The 18,996-nt window shown below is 39.1% G+C and overlaps 1 protein-coding gene across 2 annotated transcripts in view; it reads left to right on the top strand.

Annotated features, from left to right (window-relative positions):
• Positions 1 to 18,996, top strand: part of rbfox3a (RNA binding fox-1 homolog 3a) — an 86,181-nt gene that overhangs the window by 34,040 nt on the left and 33,145 nt on the right. For both annotated transcript variants that reach the window (XM_040134843.1, XM_040134842.1), the window contains exon 3: positions 18,386 to 18,439. In XM_040134843.1, the coding sequence (XP_039990777.1) occupies positions 18,386 to 18,439 (54 nt within the window). The remainder of the gene's footprint in view (positions 1 to 18,385; positions 18,440 to 18,996) is intronic.

Raw genomic sequence — 18,996 nt, 5'->3', positions numbered from 1 at the left:
CAAGTAGACTTTGTTTTCTGATTTGTGTAGTGAGAGCACCCCTCATTTTCATCCCAAATACCATTTGGGGGACAAACTGTGGGTTTTGATTAAAATGTTCCAGACTTTCTGGACCCACTAAGTGACCTTATCACCTTTTCATAATAAACTCTTCAGACATGCTCAGGACTTTACAGAAACTCTCACTGTATAATAAATGTGTCCAAAGTAACATACGCCAGACCTGGCACTGACTGCATTCAATATTCAAAATTAGGTTTCACAGAGATGGTCATAAATTATAGTCGCATGCCTTAAAGACATATGCTGTTACTAAAGTACATGTCTGAAACTTACATGAATGAGTTATTCAGCTATTTGGCAACCCAGTTAATTACTCAGAAAATGTTGTTTCTATGATGTAATTGAGTTATAAAATCAGGAATTTAATGTAGTGTTCACTGTTTTACCCTTTAATGCATGGCAGACTTCTGTGATTTCAATGATTTTCAATACCTGTATGTGTGTATATATATATATATATATATATATATATACACATACATAGTTATTACACTAGATTATAAGACTTTACTTAATTACATTTTTAATCAAATTGGTGTTGCTGAACCCTTGTTCCCCTCATAGTTTATTATGGTATGGTAATGAAGATAATTTTGATAGTTAAATTGTCTTATACCATTATGAGTAATCTCTCTACTGCACTCTGATTATTACTATATGCTTTTCTTCATTTTCCTCACTACAATTTATGTTTATCATTATTGCGTGACCATAGTGAAAAGCTGAAGTGTGTGATCTCTGCTTGTAAGACTTGAATTCAGTTAATCTCGCTGTACGGAGTAATTTCAAAATCAGCTCCTCCATTCCTTGGCTCTGCAAACAAAGATGCAGACACTTACTGGAGGAAAGTTACAACTCAGTGCAAATATCCAGTTGATAAAAAGAACTGCACCCTACACTTAGGTGCGATCTCCTTGGCGTATTTTGCACTTTGACACGTTTGGTACCGGAACTCTTTTTGGTTCTGTCTTCGTTTTTCTTTTTTTTCTTTTTGTCCTTAAAGATTTTTTGTAGCCACTCACCAAGCCTCATCTCCAGTCATTTGACCTCTTCTAGACTGGCCTTCCAGCAATCTCTTTTTTTTTTTTCATTAAGCTGCGTGTGCATTACCATTTGTATCTGAAACTAGCCTCAGTTTGCGATTCAGTACTAAACTAAGTGAACCTAAGTTTTATAGCCTATTTTTGTACTTTAGTAGCTCTTTCCTGATAGTATTTGGACAACTTTGTGTCCCAGCCAGTGAAATGACTTTCAGGACTATTTAACGATTCTAAGTAATTAAAGTGAAGCTATCAGAGTTTCTCCGACACCAGCGTCAACGGACCAGGGAACCAGCAGAGAGACTGTATCTTCCATAACCGCAGCCTGTTTGCAAGAACCCCTTCTCAGCCCAAACAGCTGTTCCATCAGCTGGAACCAGGTTGTCAGCTGAGCAGCCCTGCCACCAGACACTTGTTGCTTGACAGGTATGAGTGAGTGTGTGTGTGTACGGGTAGAGAGGCGCTGTATGCGTGTGAAGTGGTGACTGTGGCATGTAGGGTAAAGCGCTTTGAGTGGTCAGTGAGTTTAGAAAAGCGCTACCTAACTGCAGTCCTTTTACCAGTTATAACCGCTGCATCTCAGAGAGCAGTTATCACCGAGCCACTGCGGATCCAACTGGAAGGGGCCAGCTCCGACCCGATGCCATAGAGTAGGCTAAACTCGACTTCTGCTGCCTGTGAAAAAGGTTGATGTCGGATAGTGCCCTGAATTATCAATATTATTAGTCATTGAGAAATTATTCCCTCCCATAGCGTTCCTCTTTCTCTTATAATCCTAATTCACTCATTTTATTTTGCTATTGCCAAAATAAGTGATCAGTACATTTTATCTTTCAAAGATCAATTTTATTCATCTGTTTGATTCTGACTTAATTACTCTGTTTTCTTTACTAATGCTGCATTTATTCAGTGGCTTATAGACATTCAGTTACAGTAAATATTCTCATTTATCATCAAGTCTTGTCTGGCATGTTCTTTTAAGGCAGGAAAAAGAGATCTCTGAACTTGGTGCTCAACTACTTCTGATTGTGAGACTGATGACTGATAAATTTGATTAACTGAATTAATTTGGTTAAACTGATAAATTAATTTCCTTATTTAAAAAAAAAAAGTTATAAGCTTGTGCCCTACAAGAAGTGCAGATTTAAATTTAAACTTCAGGTGTGGCCTTTTTCCCGCTACATTTGACCTACACTTACCACTAATGTTTTGCTCGTACTGAGACATTACTTAACTAAAGTCAATTGTCTTCATGATGTTGCTGCTCATGATTGAGCTGCAGAAAATGTCACAATTTTGCACCCTTTATAGTTCCCCCGCTGTCTGCTCCTTTTCTCATAGGAAGTGAAAAAGTTCGATGACGTTAACTATAGATGCGGTGCTTCTGAGAATTGGGATTTCATATAAATAGAACAGTTCTCTGTGTTCTCAGTGGATGGTTTTACTCATGATTTTACAGAAGAGGAAGGGAATAAAGAAGAAGAGATAAAAGGGACAAGTAGTATCATGCTTGTGAAAGAAACACTGACAACCATTGCTAAATGGCCGTGGAAATCAATTTCTGTGTGTCTGTATGCGTGTGTGTGCATGCGTGCGTGTGTTTGAGGTTTTGTGTGTACTTGTACTTCTAGCTTTTTGGGGACCAGTTGGAGTTATAAAACTTACAGAGTGAAGAAATTCTGGGAAAGTATGGGCATTTTTGGTCGGTCTTCGCAATTTCAAAGGGCTGTTTGAGGGTCAAGGCTCGGTTTTAGAGTTCAGGTTAGAATCAGGTTTAGGTTAGGGTTAGTTTAAGGGTCGGGGTTAGGCCTTTAGTTGTGATGGTTAAAGGTAGGGTAAGGGGCTAGGGAATGCAGTATGTTGATGAGTGTCCTCACAAAGATAGAAGTAAGTGTGTGTGAGTGAGTGCTCGCACGCGTGTGTGAGCATGAATCAGGGCTGCTCGAGTTTCTGCTGATGATGAACTACCTACATGCACACACAGACACATTACAAGGTATGGATTTACTAACACAAATCCAGCACTAAAATTAAATATAATAGAGGGCCGAAAGATTTACTCCCCTCTGACACCACCACCCACATCCCCATTCCTCTAATCGAGTGGAACATCTGCTCCTGCAGGCACTCTGTTCAGGGAGGAGGGGAGCCGGCCCCGTCACCTTCCCCGGCCTCAGAGCGCTTGATGTGGGGAGAAGAGGAGGGGATGGAAAGGGCAGTAGAGACACAATTAATGGGATTCCTCAGGGTCAAGGTTGAAAAGGAGTTTGTTCTCATTAGGTGTATATAAGGTGACAGCTCCGGTTATGGGTGGGAACTAGGTGTGCATGTGTGTATGTTTGGAGTTGTGTGCAGTATGTGTGCAAGTGTGTTTTATTCTTTAAAAACAGAGGGACTCGAAATTTTCCTCCCAACAGCCTCCCGTCACTCGGGGAGGTCTCCAGGGCGCCAGGCACTGCACCGCAATTAACCGGTGACATCATCAGGTAGAAGCGGAGTAGAGATTGTGAGGAAGAAGCAGCGGGACAGGCTAATAGACGAAGGGGAATTAGAAGAGACAGACAATCCGGTAGCGCTCACTACGATCAGCAATGCTCAGAGGTCATCCAGCCCTGTTAAGAGTAGGATCAAAAAAGACTGAAGATCCAAATCACTGGGCCTCCGGAGTACTGGAGCCAGGAAACTTTTCTCTATCAAAACAAGTCTGCTTTTCTTCTTCAAGTAAGCTTTATTGAGAAATAAAAAATAGAATACAAAACAGAATGCAAAGTACATGTTATATTCACAGATTTATAACAAGGAACAGAAATAACATTACATAACATTCCAGGGCGAGAACACATTAACTCTACTAATTAGTATGCAAAAGATCGCATTGTGACTTTTTTTGTACAAAGTAGATTCGTATTTCCATGTCCTCTTACAATAGGTACCTAGTTCACTACTGACGATGTTGTGAATATTTGGTTTTAATCTTGCGAACTGATAATGAGTTGTTGCTTGATTTTTCACTATTCGGCTATGAAACAATCACTACCGATGATAAGATTCAAATGAGCACTGAGTTTCAACCCTAAGCCCTAACCCCTAACCCTAATGTCTGATTTGACAAGCCCGGTGTCTGACGATAGCTCGTCCGTGTTTGGTCGTGAGCCGACAGCGAGTATTGTCCACCATCTTGACAGGTACACACAGGCACAAACATAGCAGTTCGCAGGCGCAAGCGGCGCACCAATGAACGAGTTCCATTCTCACCTTGTTCTCAGGTACTGCGTTCCTCAAAAGAGCAGTTTAGCAGTTTTGATCCATTGTGTTTGTTGGCTGTCTGCTAGCAGAGGATGTAAAAGGCTGCCAGGGTTCACATGCACACAGGCACATGCAGTAATCACTCACACACACCGGCTTCCCTTTTCTCCCTGTTAATGGTCCAGCTTTAAGGATTAAAGGTTGTGGACAGGGCTGCGGACATGTTTGTGGACAGCGGACCTGCAGTTGAGATTCCACCTGTGCTCTGCCTTCGCCACAGTGAGCTCCAGTTGCATTCTCCTCCGTTCACTTAAAAGGGGACTTGTGAGCAACTGCCTAAATCTCCCAGTACAGTTCTGCTACACCACCACCACAATGCAAACAACGGCAATATCTGGGGCATTACAACAAATGGAATTCTGTGTCATTTCCGTAAAAGCTGTAATAGAAAAGCAATACGAGAGCATTAAACAAAGCCATATAAAGAAGTCCAATAAAAGGTGATGCAGCCACAAGCTAGAGGTCTGTCTGTGAATTACACAATAATGCATAGCAATACTCCCTCAAATACATCTGGAAATTTAGTTTAGGAGACAGAATTAAAGCCAGATTGTTGAGTATGGCTGCAGCAACAGAGACACACAAGGCAAAATAAGCACGGCCTCGGAAAAGAATAAAACCGGGTTCATTACCCAAGCTTATTTGAGTTTAATTCATAATTAGAAAAACACATTTGGAAGGAAATTACTAGGCAGGGGAAGAGGGTTTTAATGGTAGAACGATAATTGGCATTCACAGCACCACTTCACTGATTCAATTCTCTCATTTGTAAGATGTCTCTGAAAACTGTAATCTAGTTCTGCACCTCAAATAATTCCCTGGGACTGAAAAACTCACACTGCTCATTTTACCTACACATCCAGGGTTATTTGGATTTCTACATCCCTCAAACGGTAGGGAAGCAATCCCAGTCTGACCGCATGTCGGCGTTTGTGGGATTTGTTGCCAGTGCTGGCCTGCACTCACGGAAGGCCCCGTTCGTTTAGCCCCACACAGAGTGAAACTTCATAAGCTGATATGCAGGGCTGCCACCGTCCCCTGAGCCTCAGCTGTGTTTAATTAATAAGCAGGCACTTAATGAGCCTGCCGCAACAGGATCCTTACGGTCAAAATCCCAGTGGTAGGGGTCCAGATGAGTGAGTCATTAAACACTCAGCACACATACATGTAAACTCAGTGTGTCTCACATACACACACAAATACACGCAAACACTTATGGTCTACGGCAGTGTGTGTGTGCATATGGCGCGTTTGAGGTGAGAACCAGGGGTTGGGTTTTGTGCTAATGGAGTTTTAATGACACCTACTCCTGCCTAATCACCTCTTCTGGAGCCTTGCAGCATTCCAGGTAGCCCAGTGTTCCCAGCAAGGGGATTCTTTTTAATGTCTCCTGTTCATGGCTACACTCTCATTTGCCTCCCCAATTATTCCATAAGGCTCCACTCTAACCATCTCTGCCTCTGAGGAGGGAAGGTGTAATTACAATCTAAAAACCTGCTAATTTACACCTACATAGCAGAGCGGCGCTGCAGCCATTTTGCACTGGGTGAGTAGTTCGAAAAACCTGAGATTTGCCATCGTTGTGTCCCCCAGTGGTGCCAGTATGTTTGTGTTGATTAAGACAAGTAGAGTGTTTAGAGTAGAGAGGGACAGTGATAGAAGTTATTGCTCTGCTTAACATTGAGTCAATGCATTGCAGGTGAGAATGGTAATTTTGGCTGATTTCGTCAATTTTGAGATGTTATAATTTTGGTGCCATAACAACAGGGCTGTCATCAAATATTCAATCATCACATTAGTTGGTACTTTCTAGAGGGTTTCCTCCCTTTCTTTGGGTACTTTTGACAACACTGTATTTTTGCAGAGTGGTGAAAAGTAACCTTAAAAAAGTAAGGCACACGTACCTTACTCAAGCACTGTCTGTCTGAGGTACTTGTACTTGAATTGAATATTTTTATTTTATGCTATTTTATACTTCAACTTCACAGGACATTCTGTACTTTTAATGCTCCACTTCATTTTTTAGTGGCTATGCTTACTAGTTATTTTGCTGATTAAGACTTTCAAAACTATAATGAGCATATAAAATACAATACATAAAATAATGTTATCCATTGTTGGGAATTAAACCACCCAACAGGATCCACAGCAGCCAGCTACAATATTAAAATGCTGCTTTAATGTTATTGCATCAGTGATAATAAACCATCAGTATTATACATGAAACAACACTCACAGGGTACATTCTGAATGCATGGTGAGTATTTTTACTTTTTTTCTTTAGGGAAATTTCCCAAAAGTACTTATATATATTTTAAGTACATTTTTGAATGTAAAATTTGTAGTTGCAATGCAGTGTTTTCATACTGTAGTACTGCTACTTTTCCTTAAAGCCCCTAAAGCCCTTGGTTTAAAATTTTAAGTATTTCTCTATGATATGAATGTCATGTAATGAAAGTTCATGTCTAAATAAACAAAAATCAAAGTTAAAATTCGGAAAAAACATAATATTTTTACGTATTAAATAATAATATCCATATTCTGTATTTTACACAGAAACTTAACCCAATTTGGCTGGCCAACACTCACACTCACATAAATCTGTTCCATATATATATCTTTTGTAAATTAATGTTTTGTTTTTTTCTGAATTCCTTTGAAAGTTACCAACTAATTATATTATTATTATTATTATTATTATTATTATTATTATTATTATTATTATTATTATTATTATTATTATTATTATTATTATTATTATCTAAAACAAAGTCAGGCATGTTATATTAGGTTCTGTATTCATCCTAAACAGTTTCATTCTGATAGCATGCAGACATACACATCAGTTTGATTCATCAGGCTCATTTGAGCTGGGTTTAAACTAGCCAGCTTTCCCAGACAGTGTGTGAAAAACCCAGGCTTCATGTGTGAGAGAACCACACAGCCTTTGTAAGCTCACTGAGGCTGATATAAACTTCTCTGTCTCCGCTGGAAAATAGCACTAATTTGGACTAATGGAAACAACTGCCATCAGAGACCAAACACCAGAATAGAGATAGATGAAGGAAAAGGGAGAATTAAAAAAAAAAAAAAAAAACAGTGACTGGTGGAAACATGCTACCAGGATCTCTGGTGTATATGATACATAAAATTTCAAACCAACACAGAGGCACATACTGTACCACTAGTCAATAACAATACTTTTGTGTTCCAATCCATTAAAGAGAAATAATTTTCATATAATTTGTAGTAAACATACCAAGAATCTTATAACAGTAAAATGTAGGAATACATTTTATATAAATGTAAAGTAATGAGTAAATAATAATAATGAAAGTATGAATAATAATAAACACATAATACACAAAAGCAGCTGGTAGGAGATTACAATAGTTCTTCAGCCACCCTACCTACTCAACCATCTTCAACATTCTATGTAGACAAATTACAGGAACTTACCATTTTGTTACAGTTTGTGTTTTTTGTTGTGCTATTGATATTTGCAATATGAGTGGGCATTGCTCCTAAACTGGGTTTACATCACACATATTTGGACAAGTGCATTTGAACGTTAGAGCATTTTTTTCGTTTAAGGAGTAACTTAACAGCAGGCTGAAAAGCCATGTTTCACTGCCCTCTCCGATTGAACGTTTTGAGTCTCTTTTACCCCTGGCTACACTTAGGATCACTGATGGGTTTGGTTGGCCGTGGTCAGAAGTGCGCTGTGCTGAGCCTGCAACCACACCCAATAGCAGTGTCATGGTGTACAGACACACCCTGGAGTATACTTCCACATCACTGCAACAAGCTAAACCACTGGAGGTCAGCAAAACAAGCTTTTTCAGGAGGTGTTAGATTACTCTTTAAGAAATAACACCATGTCTACACAGAAGGTGTAGCGTGAGCAGCACATTAGCGGAGCACCAGCAGATGCTCCACTGCTCTGAGTGGCTATAGGTGTTCAGGCATAGTACTGAGCTGTCGCTCACTCGTACCTTGGAAGGGCACAAAGCACAATCACTGTAGTTATGTGTGTAAAACACAGGAAAAGTGTAAAGAAATTCACTTTGGGTCGCGTTTACAGGCATATACAGCAAGTAAAATGCAAGCCATTACACTGCCTGTGTAGACAGCTAAATTGATTCAAATACTAGCCCATCTGTTACATCAGACATATGTAAGATGATCAACTAAATACGTGTCTGAAATGCTTTCTGTATACAGACAGGGTAAAACTGCTGATAATTTAGATTTCTACTATTCTCAACACATCCCATAAAAAAGACCAAAAACTATTTTGTGTCTGTGTCCAGAGCCTCGATATATCTTATTACACTGTGCCAAAAACTATTAAACACAGTATGAGCTCCACCATTGCACTGGGTGTCATGTCCTGACATTACCATAAAAACACACACAAACACACACTGTAGTTTATTTTGACTCAATCCCACACAGACCATTCTGCTGCCAGAAATACTCACTAGATTACCAAATGTAGATTAATTCCCCAATGAAAATAGTCCACAACAAGTACACTATTTTCACCTGTTTGAGTACGGTTTATTAACAACTACAGTGCCCATCTGTTTTAAGAAATTATGGAGCATTTTTTAAAAATGATATATATATATATATATATATATATATATATAAAAAACTCTTGGTTTATGTTTTCAGTAGTAAAACCAATGGGCTTGGGGCTGAGAGCCACAGACATGGTAGGGAAGTCAGGAAGTATTGAGAGACAGACTAACAAACAACCTGAAGGAAACATCCTCATGTCCTCATGAGCAGGTCCTCATGTTTAGAAAACTTGCAAGACTATATTAACTCAACAGCAAAAGTAGTGAATTGGTGTATACTCATGTTAAATGGTATACAAGAACAAGCAGTCACATCTTCATGTCTGGTTAAAGCTACATGGTCAGCAATTATATTTTTATTGTCTTTGCTGGCAAAACCTCTAGTGTGGTGGGATGATGACTACAATAAACATGTTACTTGCAACTGACTAAACTGACGTTTTGGTCTTGTTTGTCTTTGGTTCAACTGTAAATGAGCGAAGTGGCTCTGGAGGTAGGGTGGGTAGTCCACTAACCAAAAGGTTGGTGGTTTCGATCCCTGGCTCCTACAGTCCGCATTTCGAAGTGTCCTTGGGCAAGATACTGAACCCCAAATTGCCCCCAATGTATCATTGGTGCATGAGTGTGTGTGTGTAGAAAGCGCCATATGTATAGAAAAGGGGGCACCAAGACGTAAGGATCGGATCAGATCAGATCCTGAACATTTTGAGGTGGGTTCTCCATGGATCAGAATGGTTTTTCCAGCACATCCCACAGATTGAAATCTGGGGAATTTGGAAGGCAAGTCAACACCTTGAACTCTGTCATGTTCCTCAAAGCATTTCAAAAAAAATTACCAATTTTTGCAGCGTGGCATCAAATCAGTGAGCCTTGGAAGCCCATGACCCTGTCACCGGTTGTCCTTCCTCGGACCACTTTTTGTAGGTACTAACCAATGTATACCGGGAACACCCCTCACGACCTGCCATTTCAGAAATGCCAGTCATCTAGCCATCACAATTTAGCCCTTGTCAAAGTTGCTAAGATCTTTAGGCTTCCAAAATATCAACTTCAAGAACTGACTGTTCACCTGCCGCCTAATATTGTATATCCTACCCCTTGACCCATTGTTCTAATGAAATAACACAGCCATTGTGGACATCAATTAAAACTACATTTCATCCCACTCATTAGCCTTAGTGGAGGAGCACTATCATTTGCTCTAATTCTTGATGATCTGATCAGAAGTACACACCTGGTGATAAAATGAACTCTTATACACGTAAATGCACAAATACAGGTGCATACATGGCCACAGTGAAAAACAGGTTGGTACAATTGCTAACTCACATGTCTCTATACTGAGTTCACTTTTTCAAAACTCTTCACACAGTCAGCACAACAGCAGTCATTGTTGACTAAACTCCAAATAACTTTTCATTGCTTTGACACAAATGCATTCAATGACCACATCTTTCAAAATTCATGAACTGTTTTCTAACTCAGTCTTAACCACCACCAAAACTCTATTTCCAGTCAATGTTTTCACGCTTACAATACTCCTGTAAAATGTGTTATTTATTTTCAAAATACAAAATATAACACCAAATTACGGTAAATTACTCTGTAATTCAATACACTGTGCTACATCTAGTATATCTAAAAACAATTTTTTAAAAACTAAAATTAGTGGGGGTTTTTTGTTTGTTTTTTTTGGTCAGTGTGTTCTGAGTGACAAGGTTTTCTTTTTGGAAGACAGATGTTAGTGTAATGGTTCCAGAGTTGATCCTGAGATGTATATGAAGTGTATTGGTTCCATTAGTGCATTCTGAATGTCTAAATAAGTGTTTGTGGGAAGACTTTTAAAAAATGAAGACAATGTAGAATAATGTGAGTTAGCAATTGTTTAAAAAAAACACTGTAATTATTTATTTTTTCTTAACAAATCCTTAAGAGGAAATCAGTTAAATGCATGGAAACATTACCTAATGGGCATACTGAGCATAGACCCAGGGACCCAAAGGGGTCCTAGGCCAGAGGCTCTGTTTGAAATGACAGAAGTTAACATTTCTTGTTGGAGGACCAATCAGACAAAACGACTGCTAAGAGAGACAAAATGACCACAAAGAGATGCAAAATAACTGCAAAGAGACAAAAACTGACTACAGATGACTCGTGCTGGATTGTTTTTAGTCATTTTGTGTCTCTTTATCTCCTATGTAGAAGGGGTGGGGGGACTTTTGTATGTCTGTGCCCAGGAGCCCGTTGTCTCATAATTCATCCATGGTTAAATGATTATGGAAATCTTTTTTTTCCCCTAGAGAAACGAGAGGAAATTCAAGATTCTATGTGGGGGTTTTTTGTTTGTTTTGTTTGTTTTTTGTTCTATAATACTGGAGCTGCTGTGCCTTATACATGTTTCTAGAAATTCAATTGATGACACATCTCGCAAAATCTCGCAAATCATCAGCAAAATGTTTCACTTAATAACTAAATTATGATTTTGTGAATAATATTACACTAAAGTCTTTCACACACTCAAGAATCATACAGGTGGTAGCACTGAGAACTTTCTCCATGAAAGGTCACAAACTTAATTTGTCAGTTTATTCAACCCTGTGTCCTAGAAATGATGTTTATATACACAACTAATTATCTATTAACATGAGGAAATGTTCATAACATATCTGACAAGTCACAGAAATGCTGATACTGAATGTATCAGAATAATGTTCACTGACAACATATTTCATTTGTTTTCTGCAAAAATATCCGATCTTGCAGTACAATAACCAACTTGTACTGACTACAGCATTGTCAATTTTAATGGTTATTTTTAGGTACTCACAGCACTTAGTTAAGGTTATGGAAGGTGCTGGTCTGGTTTTATACAGAAAAAGTGTGCAATGACTTGAGACAAAACATGTTTATTGACATTTAACTGAAACCTCAATCTTTTTCTCACCTTAAGCAAAGTTATTTCATTACGTAAACCTAACTACCTGTGTGGTAGGAGCACAGGTAGGGAGGACCCAAGCGCAGACACACAGGCAGGGTGGTACTGCCTAGGCTTACAGGCTGGCAGGCAGGTAGCAGAAAACAGGTTGCAAAACAAAGGCAGCAGACAAGGTAGCAGGAGCAAATCCATTGCATGAACAACACAAAGGGAGACACACTGAGACAAACTGAGACATGAACAATGATCTGGCATCTAACTGGGGGAAAAGGGCTGGTATAAATACAGGGGAGAAAAATTAGGGAAACAACAAACAAGTGTGTAGGTAGGCAGGGAAGTTACCGAGATTGGGAAGGGGAAACAGGTCAGCAGGTGGATCTGGGAACAGGAGGAAAGTCCAAGGACCTCTGGTGGGTGGGTGGAGTATGGCAGGAGACAGATGCAGAGTGGCCAAAATAGACAGGACTGAGACAGGAATCATGATGCCGACCACTTCCCTGCAATTTCTCCGTGGCACATAAATGTAGCGCTTCATTCACTCCAAAAAATGTTGCCCGTTACCATAGTCCAGGACAATTTGGCCATGTATATTTATAATTTCTTGGACACAGGGTTGGTTTATTAGGTATTCCTAGCAAAACATAATGGAATCTAACCCAAAAAGCCTGCAGTGAATTCTATATTCAAGGTTCTAATTTTCTGTTTTGTTTAAACTGTTTTAGAAAGGTGCTGAGTCAACTTTAGGATCATTTTGAGGGATGTAGTTTGTGCTGCTGTTGAATTCTAATATATAAGAGGTGTTTCTAATACTTAGTCCGACCCATTTATATGTATTAAGGCAGCTCAATGTATTACTGTACTATTATTACTGAAGCATTAACATGTAAGCAGCATTTAATATAGTGGCTGGTGTGTATATTTTGTTTGATGGGTTAATCTACAACAATGAATCATATTTTAGAAACCCAGACGGAGACAGAAAAAGAGAAAGCAATGGAGAGAGAAGCAGGCATAGAAAGAGAGCTCTGATCCGTGCCTCCTGCAGTCCCAACCTCACACACACAAACAGGAAACAACAAAGCAAGGAAACAAGCCATTAAATCTTTTACTCGTTTAAAAATCTAATCTTTCTTTAATAAGTTCAGCTGTCTCAATTTGAGCGTTTTTTTCTTTTATTATAATGAAATCAACAACAATCCTTCTTAAGTTTTCTTCTTTCTGCAGGGCACTTCTTTTGACTCTGATCAGTGTGTCCATATATGTGGGCTAAAACACATAAGTAGATTCCGTGTTGATCTGCGACACACATGTAAATCTGTAACATGTATGCATATGCAAATTATGTGTATGATCTGACACATGTTTTGCTGGGTGGACTTTCATCTTCAGGGCTGATGCTGGGGCTGTGACCTTCCCGTTGCTCTGCTGCCTCCTCCATGTTTATTTATTTATTGAAATAACCTACTTGATTCAAGGTCTAGTTATGAGGAGCGCAAGGCTGAGGCAGCATTACCATACTGTCTGGCAAGGTTAGTTCACATAGCCATGGGTTCATCCCAGCTGCTCATACAGCACATGCTCAAACTGAGCTACCATTGATCTTCGTTTTTGATAGTGATATTTATTTATACTGGAGCTGGAAATTTTTATTTTACACTAATTTGAGTTAATTTGGAAATAACATATAGTTAAAAATTAATTCAGTGGTCTGAGTGTTATTGTCTGTGAAAAAGCAGAAAAAACAAAAACGGAAATGTAAATGATTATTTTTTTATTCAAAAAAGAACAGCCCGACTTTGTATTTTCAAAAGTGACAGATATAAAATAGAAAAAGGGACTTAATTTTTCTCTTTCTTGCAAAAACAAACAAAAAAAACATAATTGCAATGATACAGAAATTAAAAAGGACCAAAATCTGAGAGCTGAAAATGTGATTTACAATATTCATGGGGATTGAAAACAGCTTAGTGGGGACCAAAATGCTGGACCTCAGAAGTTTAATTGGCTGTATAATGGTAAAGACTTGGTTCTAGGGTTAGAATTACGTTTAGATTAGGGTAATTATTACGCATTCAGTTGTTATGGTTAAGGTTAGGGTGAGGGTCTAGGGAATACATTATGTCAATGAAAGGTCCCCTCAAATACAGTAAAACAAGGAAGTGTGTATGTGTCTGTCCTCATATTTCCCTCATTGCCAGTAATTTAGTCTTCAACCAGGCCTGGAAGGCCTCTATCTTTTAGTCTGACCTCAGACTATTAAGGAAGTGTGTATTTTATGAGGAATAATCAGATTATTATAAGCAAACAAGTGTTGTATGAACACAAAAAAGGTTTTTAAAGCCAATGTAATTTAGTTATTGCATTATTTATATTCTTTGAGGTGGTCTCTAGATAATGCAGGATGAAGCAGGTATCAACAGATATATATATATCCAGTGGCAAGTGAACCCTTTGCATTTCTGTACAAATTTGTCTTAAAATATGGTCAAATCTTCATCTATGTTACAATTATGTAGAAACACATCAATTTTAATTAGTAATACACAAATGATTGTATTGTTCTTGTCAAAATTGAATACATTATTCAAACATTCACACTGTAGGCATCAACAATGATATCAACAAAAGGTAATTGGAGTCAGGAGTTAGCACAACGTGGAGTCAAATCAATGAAACAAGACTGGAGGTGTGGGTTAGAGTTACTTTGATTTATATAAAACATTTTGAGTTTGCTGTTCACAAGAAGCATCTGCTGATGTGAACCATGTCCCACAAAAAAAAAGAGATTTCAGAAAACCTATGGTCAGGAATTGTTGATTTATATAAAGCTGGAAAGGGTCACAAAGTAGTCTCAGGGTTTAGATATTCATCACTATATATCAGGATATAATACTTTGGCTGCTTTCCCCAACGGTGGGTGCCCATCTAAGATGACCAAGATGACTCCAAAGGCGCAATGCTGCAAGCTCAATGAGGTAAAAAAGCATCCCATGCAACCACGCACCAAAACAGGGGGCATGGTGTCCATGGCAGGACACTGCAGATAATGACTCTCTCAAAAAAAAAAAAAAATCAGTGTGCTAAAGTTTACCAAAGAGCATCTTGACACTCCACAACACCAGTGGGAAAATGTTTTGTGGACTGATGAAACTAAGGCTGAACTGTTTGAAAAGGAACATGTAGCACTATGCATGATGTAAAAGCGGTGACTGTGTACTAACACAGAAACATCCCAAAGGTGAAGTACGGTAGACAGAGCTTCTTGATTTGGGGCTGCTTTGTGCCTCTGGGCCTGGACAGCTCGCCAACATCAAAGGGAAAATGAACTCCCAAGCTTCTCAAGGTATCTTACAGGATAATGCAGGGGGGCTGTACACCAACAGAAGCTCAGTAGAAGTTGGGTGATGCAGCAGGACAATGACCCTAAACATTGAAGTAAGTCTACTCCAAGATAACTTCAACTGGAGTCGCCCAAGCAGAGACCAGACCTTAACCTAAAAGAGATGCTTTGGAATGAGCCGTTCAGCCCAGACATATGGCTGAGCTGGAGCAGTTTTGTGAGGAAGAATGGTCCAAAATTCCTCCGGAACATTGTGCATGTCTAATCCAAAGCTACTGGAAGTGATTGTTTGAGGTTATTGCTGCCAATGGTTCAACCAGTTACTTAATCAAAGGGTTCACTTATTTTTTCCCCACCCACCAGTACTGTGAATGTTTAATGCATGAGTTCCATTAAACACAAAAGAAATTGTCTATACTTGTGACTTAGATGAAGATCAGTTCACATTCAATGACCAATTTATTCAGGGACGGCTGTAGCTAAGGAGGTAGAGCGGGTCGTCCACCCACCGGAAGGTTTGTAGTTCGATCCCCGACTCCTCCAGTCCACATGTTGAAGTGTCCTTGGGCAAGATACTGAACCCCAAGTTACCCCAATGTATCATCGGTGTGTGAGTCTATGCGTGGAAAAGGCCGCTGTTTGAATGTGTGTGTGAATGTGGCAGTAGTGTAAAGCAATTTGAGTGGTCGATAAGACTAGAAAGTGCTTTATAAGTGCAGTCCATTTACCAGTCAGCAAAATCAGTCAATTCCAAAGGATTCACATAGTTTTTCTTGTCACTATACTTAAATAGACTTACTTCATGTACTGTATTTCAAGTCTGGCCATAGTCAGTCCATCAACTGAGAAAACAGGGGGTAACCATGGCTTCCAAACTGCTCTACATCACAAAACCTCTGAATACAGTAAAGTTGGTCTGTATTTAAGAGAGGCCTCTCTTGTAAATTTTGTATTAAACAATAATTCCAGGCTATTTTATTTCCATCATTTTGTCCCTTATTTATATCAACATGAAAACATTGTATCCACCATTTAAATAGCTGAGATCTGGGGACAAGTCAGACAGGACAAGCATCATAAGGTCAGACAGGTTTGAAACAAACCAACATTTTATCAAAACTACTTTATTTGGAGGTCACATATCCTGAAAGTGAGTATACCCTAAATTTCGATAATAATCCCTCATTGCACACAACTACAGTAAATAGCTTTAAGTTGAAGCAGGAAGTGGGTCTAAAAACTGTGACAGATGTGTACGGACAACACAGAGTTGACCGATCACCCTTGATTTCTCTTTGAAATAAGTTTGACAAAACTGAAGGTTTGTTTCCAACAAGGCCTATGTAACATTCCATCTTTTCTAGATGCAAATGCAGATACAAACGGAAGCAGGCTGAAGTGAGTGAGGTGACTATTTATTGAGTGAAATGAACTTACAGTAATACAGGTGAACAAGATGGCAGACAGGAATTCAGGCGGTAGGAAAATAAACAAGGAAAATTTAGGAGCAAAACCAGGAACAAAACTGCCAATCCAACTTAGGTAGAAAAACCCACAAAGAAACACAAGGGAGCGAATACAGACGAGCCCACATGGAGTGAAGAGAACACAGAGAATTAAATACATTAGTGAGGGGAAGGCAATAGGACACAGGTAAAATTAATTAGGGCGGGGCAATCAATCACAAAAGGTGAGTTGGAACAGACCTTTCAGTCATAGAGGACCGTTAAAAATACTGAATTTTTTAGCCTGCTTTCAAGTTATTCTTTAATGTAATTTCAACCTAAAGTTTGGTCAAATGTTGCAGAGAAGTGTTTTCCATATTTGCTTTAAGATTTTTTAATGTACTGTGCTTTGTCAGCTATAACAGCTTACGTTTTCTTGATTTACAAAGCGAGCATGATATGACTTTAAATGTGTACGGTAAATAATTTGGGTCCTGTCCCATGTTGGACTACTTTGAAGTATTACAGTAAAGTATTACAGTCAGTAAAAGCTGTCTATAGCAATGTTTTTTTTCTTGTTTGTTTGTTGTTTGTTTGTTTACACCTGATATAAAAAATATACAACATCTTAAGAAAATACACCATAGATATTGTTAGGGAGCAACCTCTATGGTGTCAGAGGTAGACCATGTTGACGGACCATGTGTGATAAAACGCCTATAAATCAGCTTAATCCTATTTTTGTGTATTTCCATATGTCTACTATAATAAGGCAAAAACAAAGGTTCTCCCTGCAGCAGCTGCTGGAGTGTTTACCACATTTTAAAGCCATAAGGCCATGTCTTATCCTATTTAAAACCGCAAGTATGACCGCCAGACGTTCACCACCGGCATCAATGGGCTGGAAGGACAGTGACTAGCACCAAGTCTCATCCTATGTAATTAGCCAATTAAAGTGAAGCATGGAGCCAATCAAGACCGTTAAGAGCTAGATCACGAGAGAACCTATAGGTACGAACTGCGTGGTTAGACTGGTGAGAGAGGGATTTGGCAGGTAATTACTATGATGGTCTGCAATGTGAGCAAAAAAAACAAAACTTATGGTTTACTGGCTATCCCTTAACTCTCTTTCCCTCTACCTCCTACACCCCATTTCCTGTTCTAAATAAGAGGGGCTTTGCCTCCACTAGAAAAATTCCTGCACTTCTCTTTTTTTGTTGGGGGGGGGGCAGGATGATGGGAATCATTAAGATCAGCGGTGCATGCTGAGGCATTGCACTGTTATAGCATCAGCATCCCCCATCGTAATGTTCATTAACACTGCATAGCCCCAATCCCAAGTACAAATACACACACCTCTTTATTACCACAAGAGAGCAAACACAGCATTAAACAGTATTAAGAGTAAATGGATATTTTATTTATCTCATTGTAGAAGAGGAGTTTGTTAATTCAGAGTATTGACTGCTTGACCTTTTTAGTAGTGAGGGGGAGGGCGTTCAATTATGGAGCTGTGTGGCGTTTTTTAAGTTTGGGTTTACTGACTAAGTTTTTTTAAATTATTATTTTAGAGGAGGAGAGAACAGTGCAGGTCACTATGTTCTAATTATTGCCTACCTCTTTCTGCCTTTTTCCTCATCCCTTGCCTTCCTTTTCCCTGTCTTCCACAGCAATTTGGCAAGATTTTAGACGTGGAGATTATTTTTAACGAACGAGGCTCCAAGGTAAGTGCACTGTAACCACACATTGATGAACACTCTCTCACACAGACAATTTCTAGCTGACTGTATATGTCCCCTGGCCTCCTTTTCCATTGTAGTCCTCCACTCCTCTCACTGTCTTCACAGCTCTCTTTTCCTCCGTCTAATAGTAATTATGGACCTCTCGGTGACACTTGCCTCCAGGCAGCTTTCACACCTTACCAAACTGTCATACATTGTGACATACAGTGAATCGCTCCCACTTATCTTAACGCTGACATTAGGATTCACTTAGTCTGCAAACACACACTGTCTTGCCTGGTTAGCTTCACAACCTAGAGAGCTAAAAAGTAAGCACAAACAGTTCACTAATATACTCCACCCAGCTAGAATCCAGGACAGTTTCGAATCTCAAAACACACAGATAAAATGGAACTTAGGTCATTTTAAAACACAACTGCCTTATTTTCATATAGAATATATTTATATATATATTTTTAATATCACAAAATACAACAACAGTGATTCACCCTCTAGCCATTTCATGAAGTTTTTACATTTACTGCTCTGGAGCTGATTGC

Source organism: Xiphias gladius, chromosome 9 (genome assembly GCF_016859285.1).
Source record: "Xiphias gladius isolate SHS-SW01 ecotype Sanya breed wild chromosome 9, ASM1685928v1, whole genome shotgun sequence".
NCBI classification, from domain to species: Eukaryota; Metazoa; Chordata; class Actinopteri; order Istiophoriformes; family Xiphiidae; genus Xiphias; species Xiphias gladius.
Note: the sequence above shows the minus strand (reverse complement) of the source record. Positions and strands in the feature narration are given on the sequence as shown.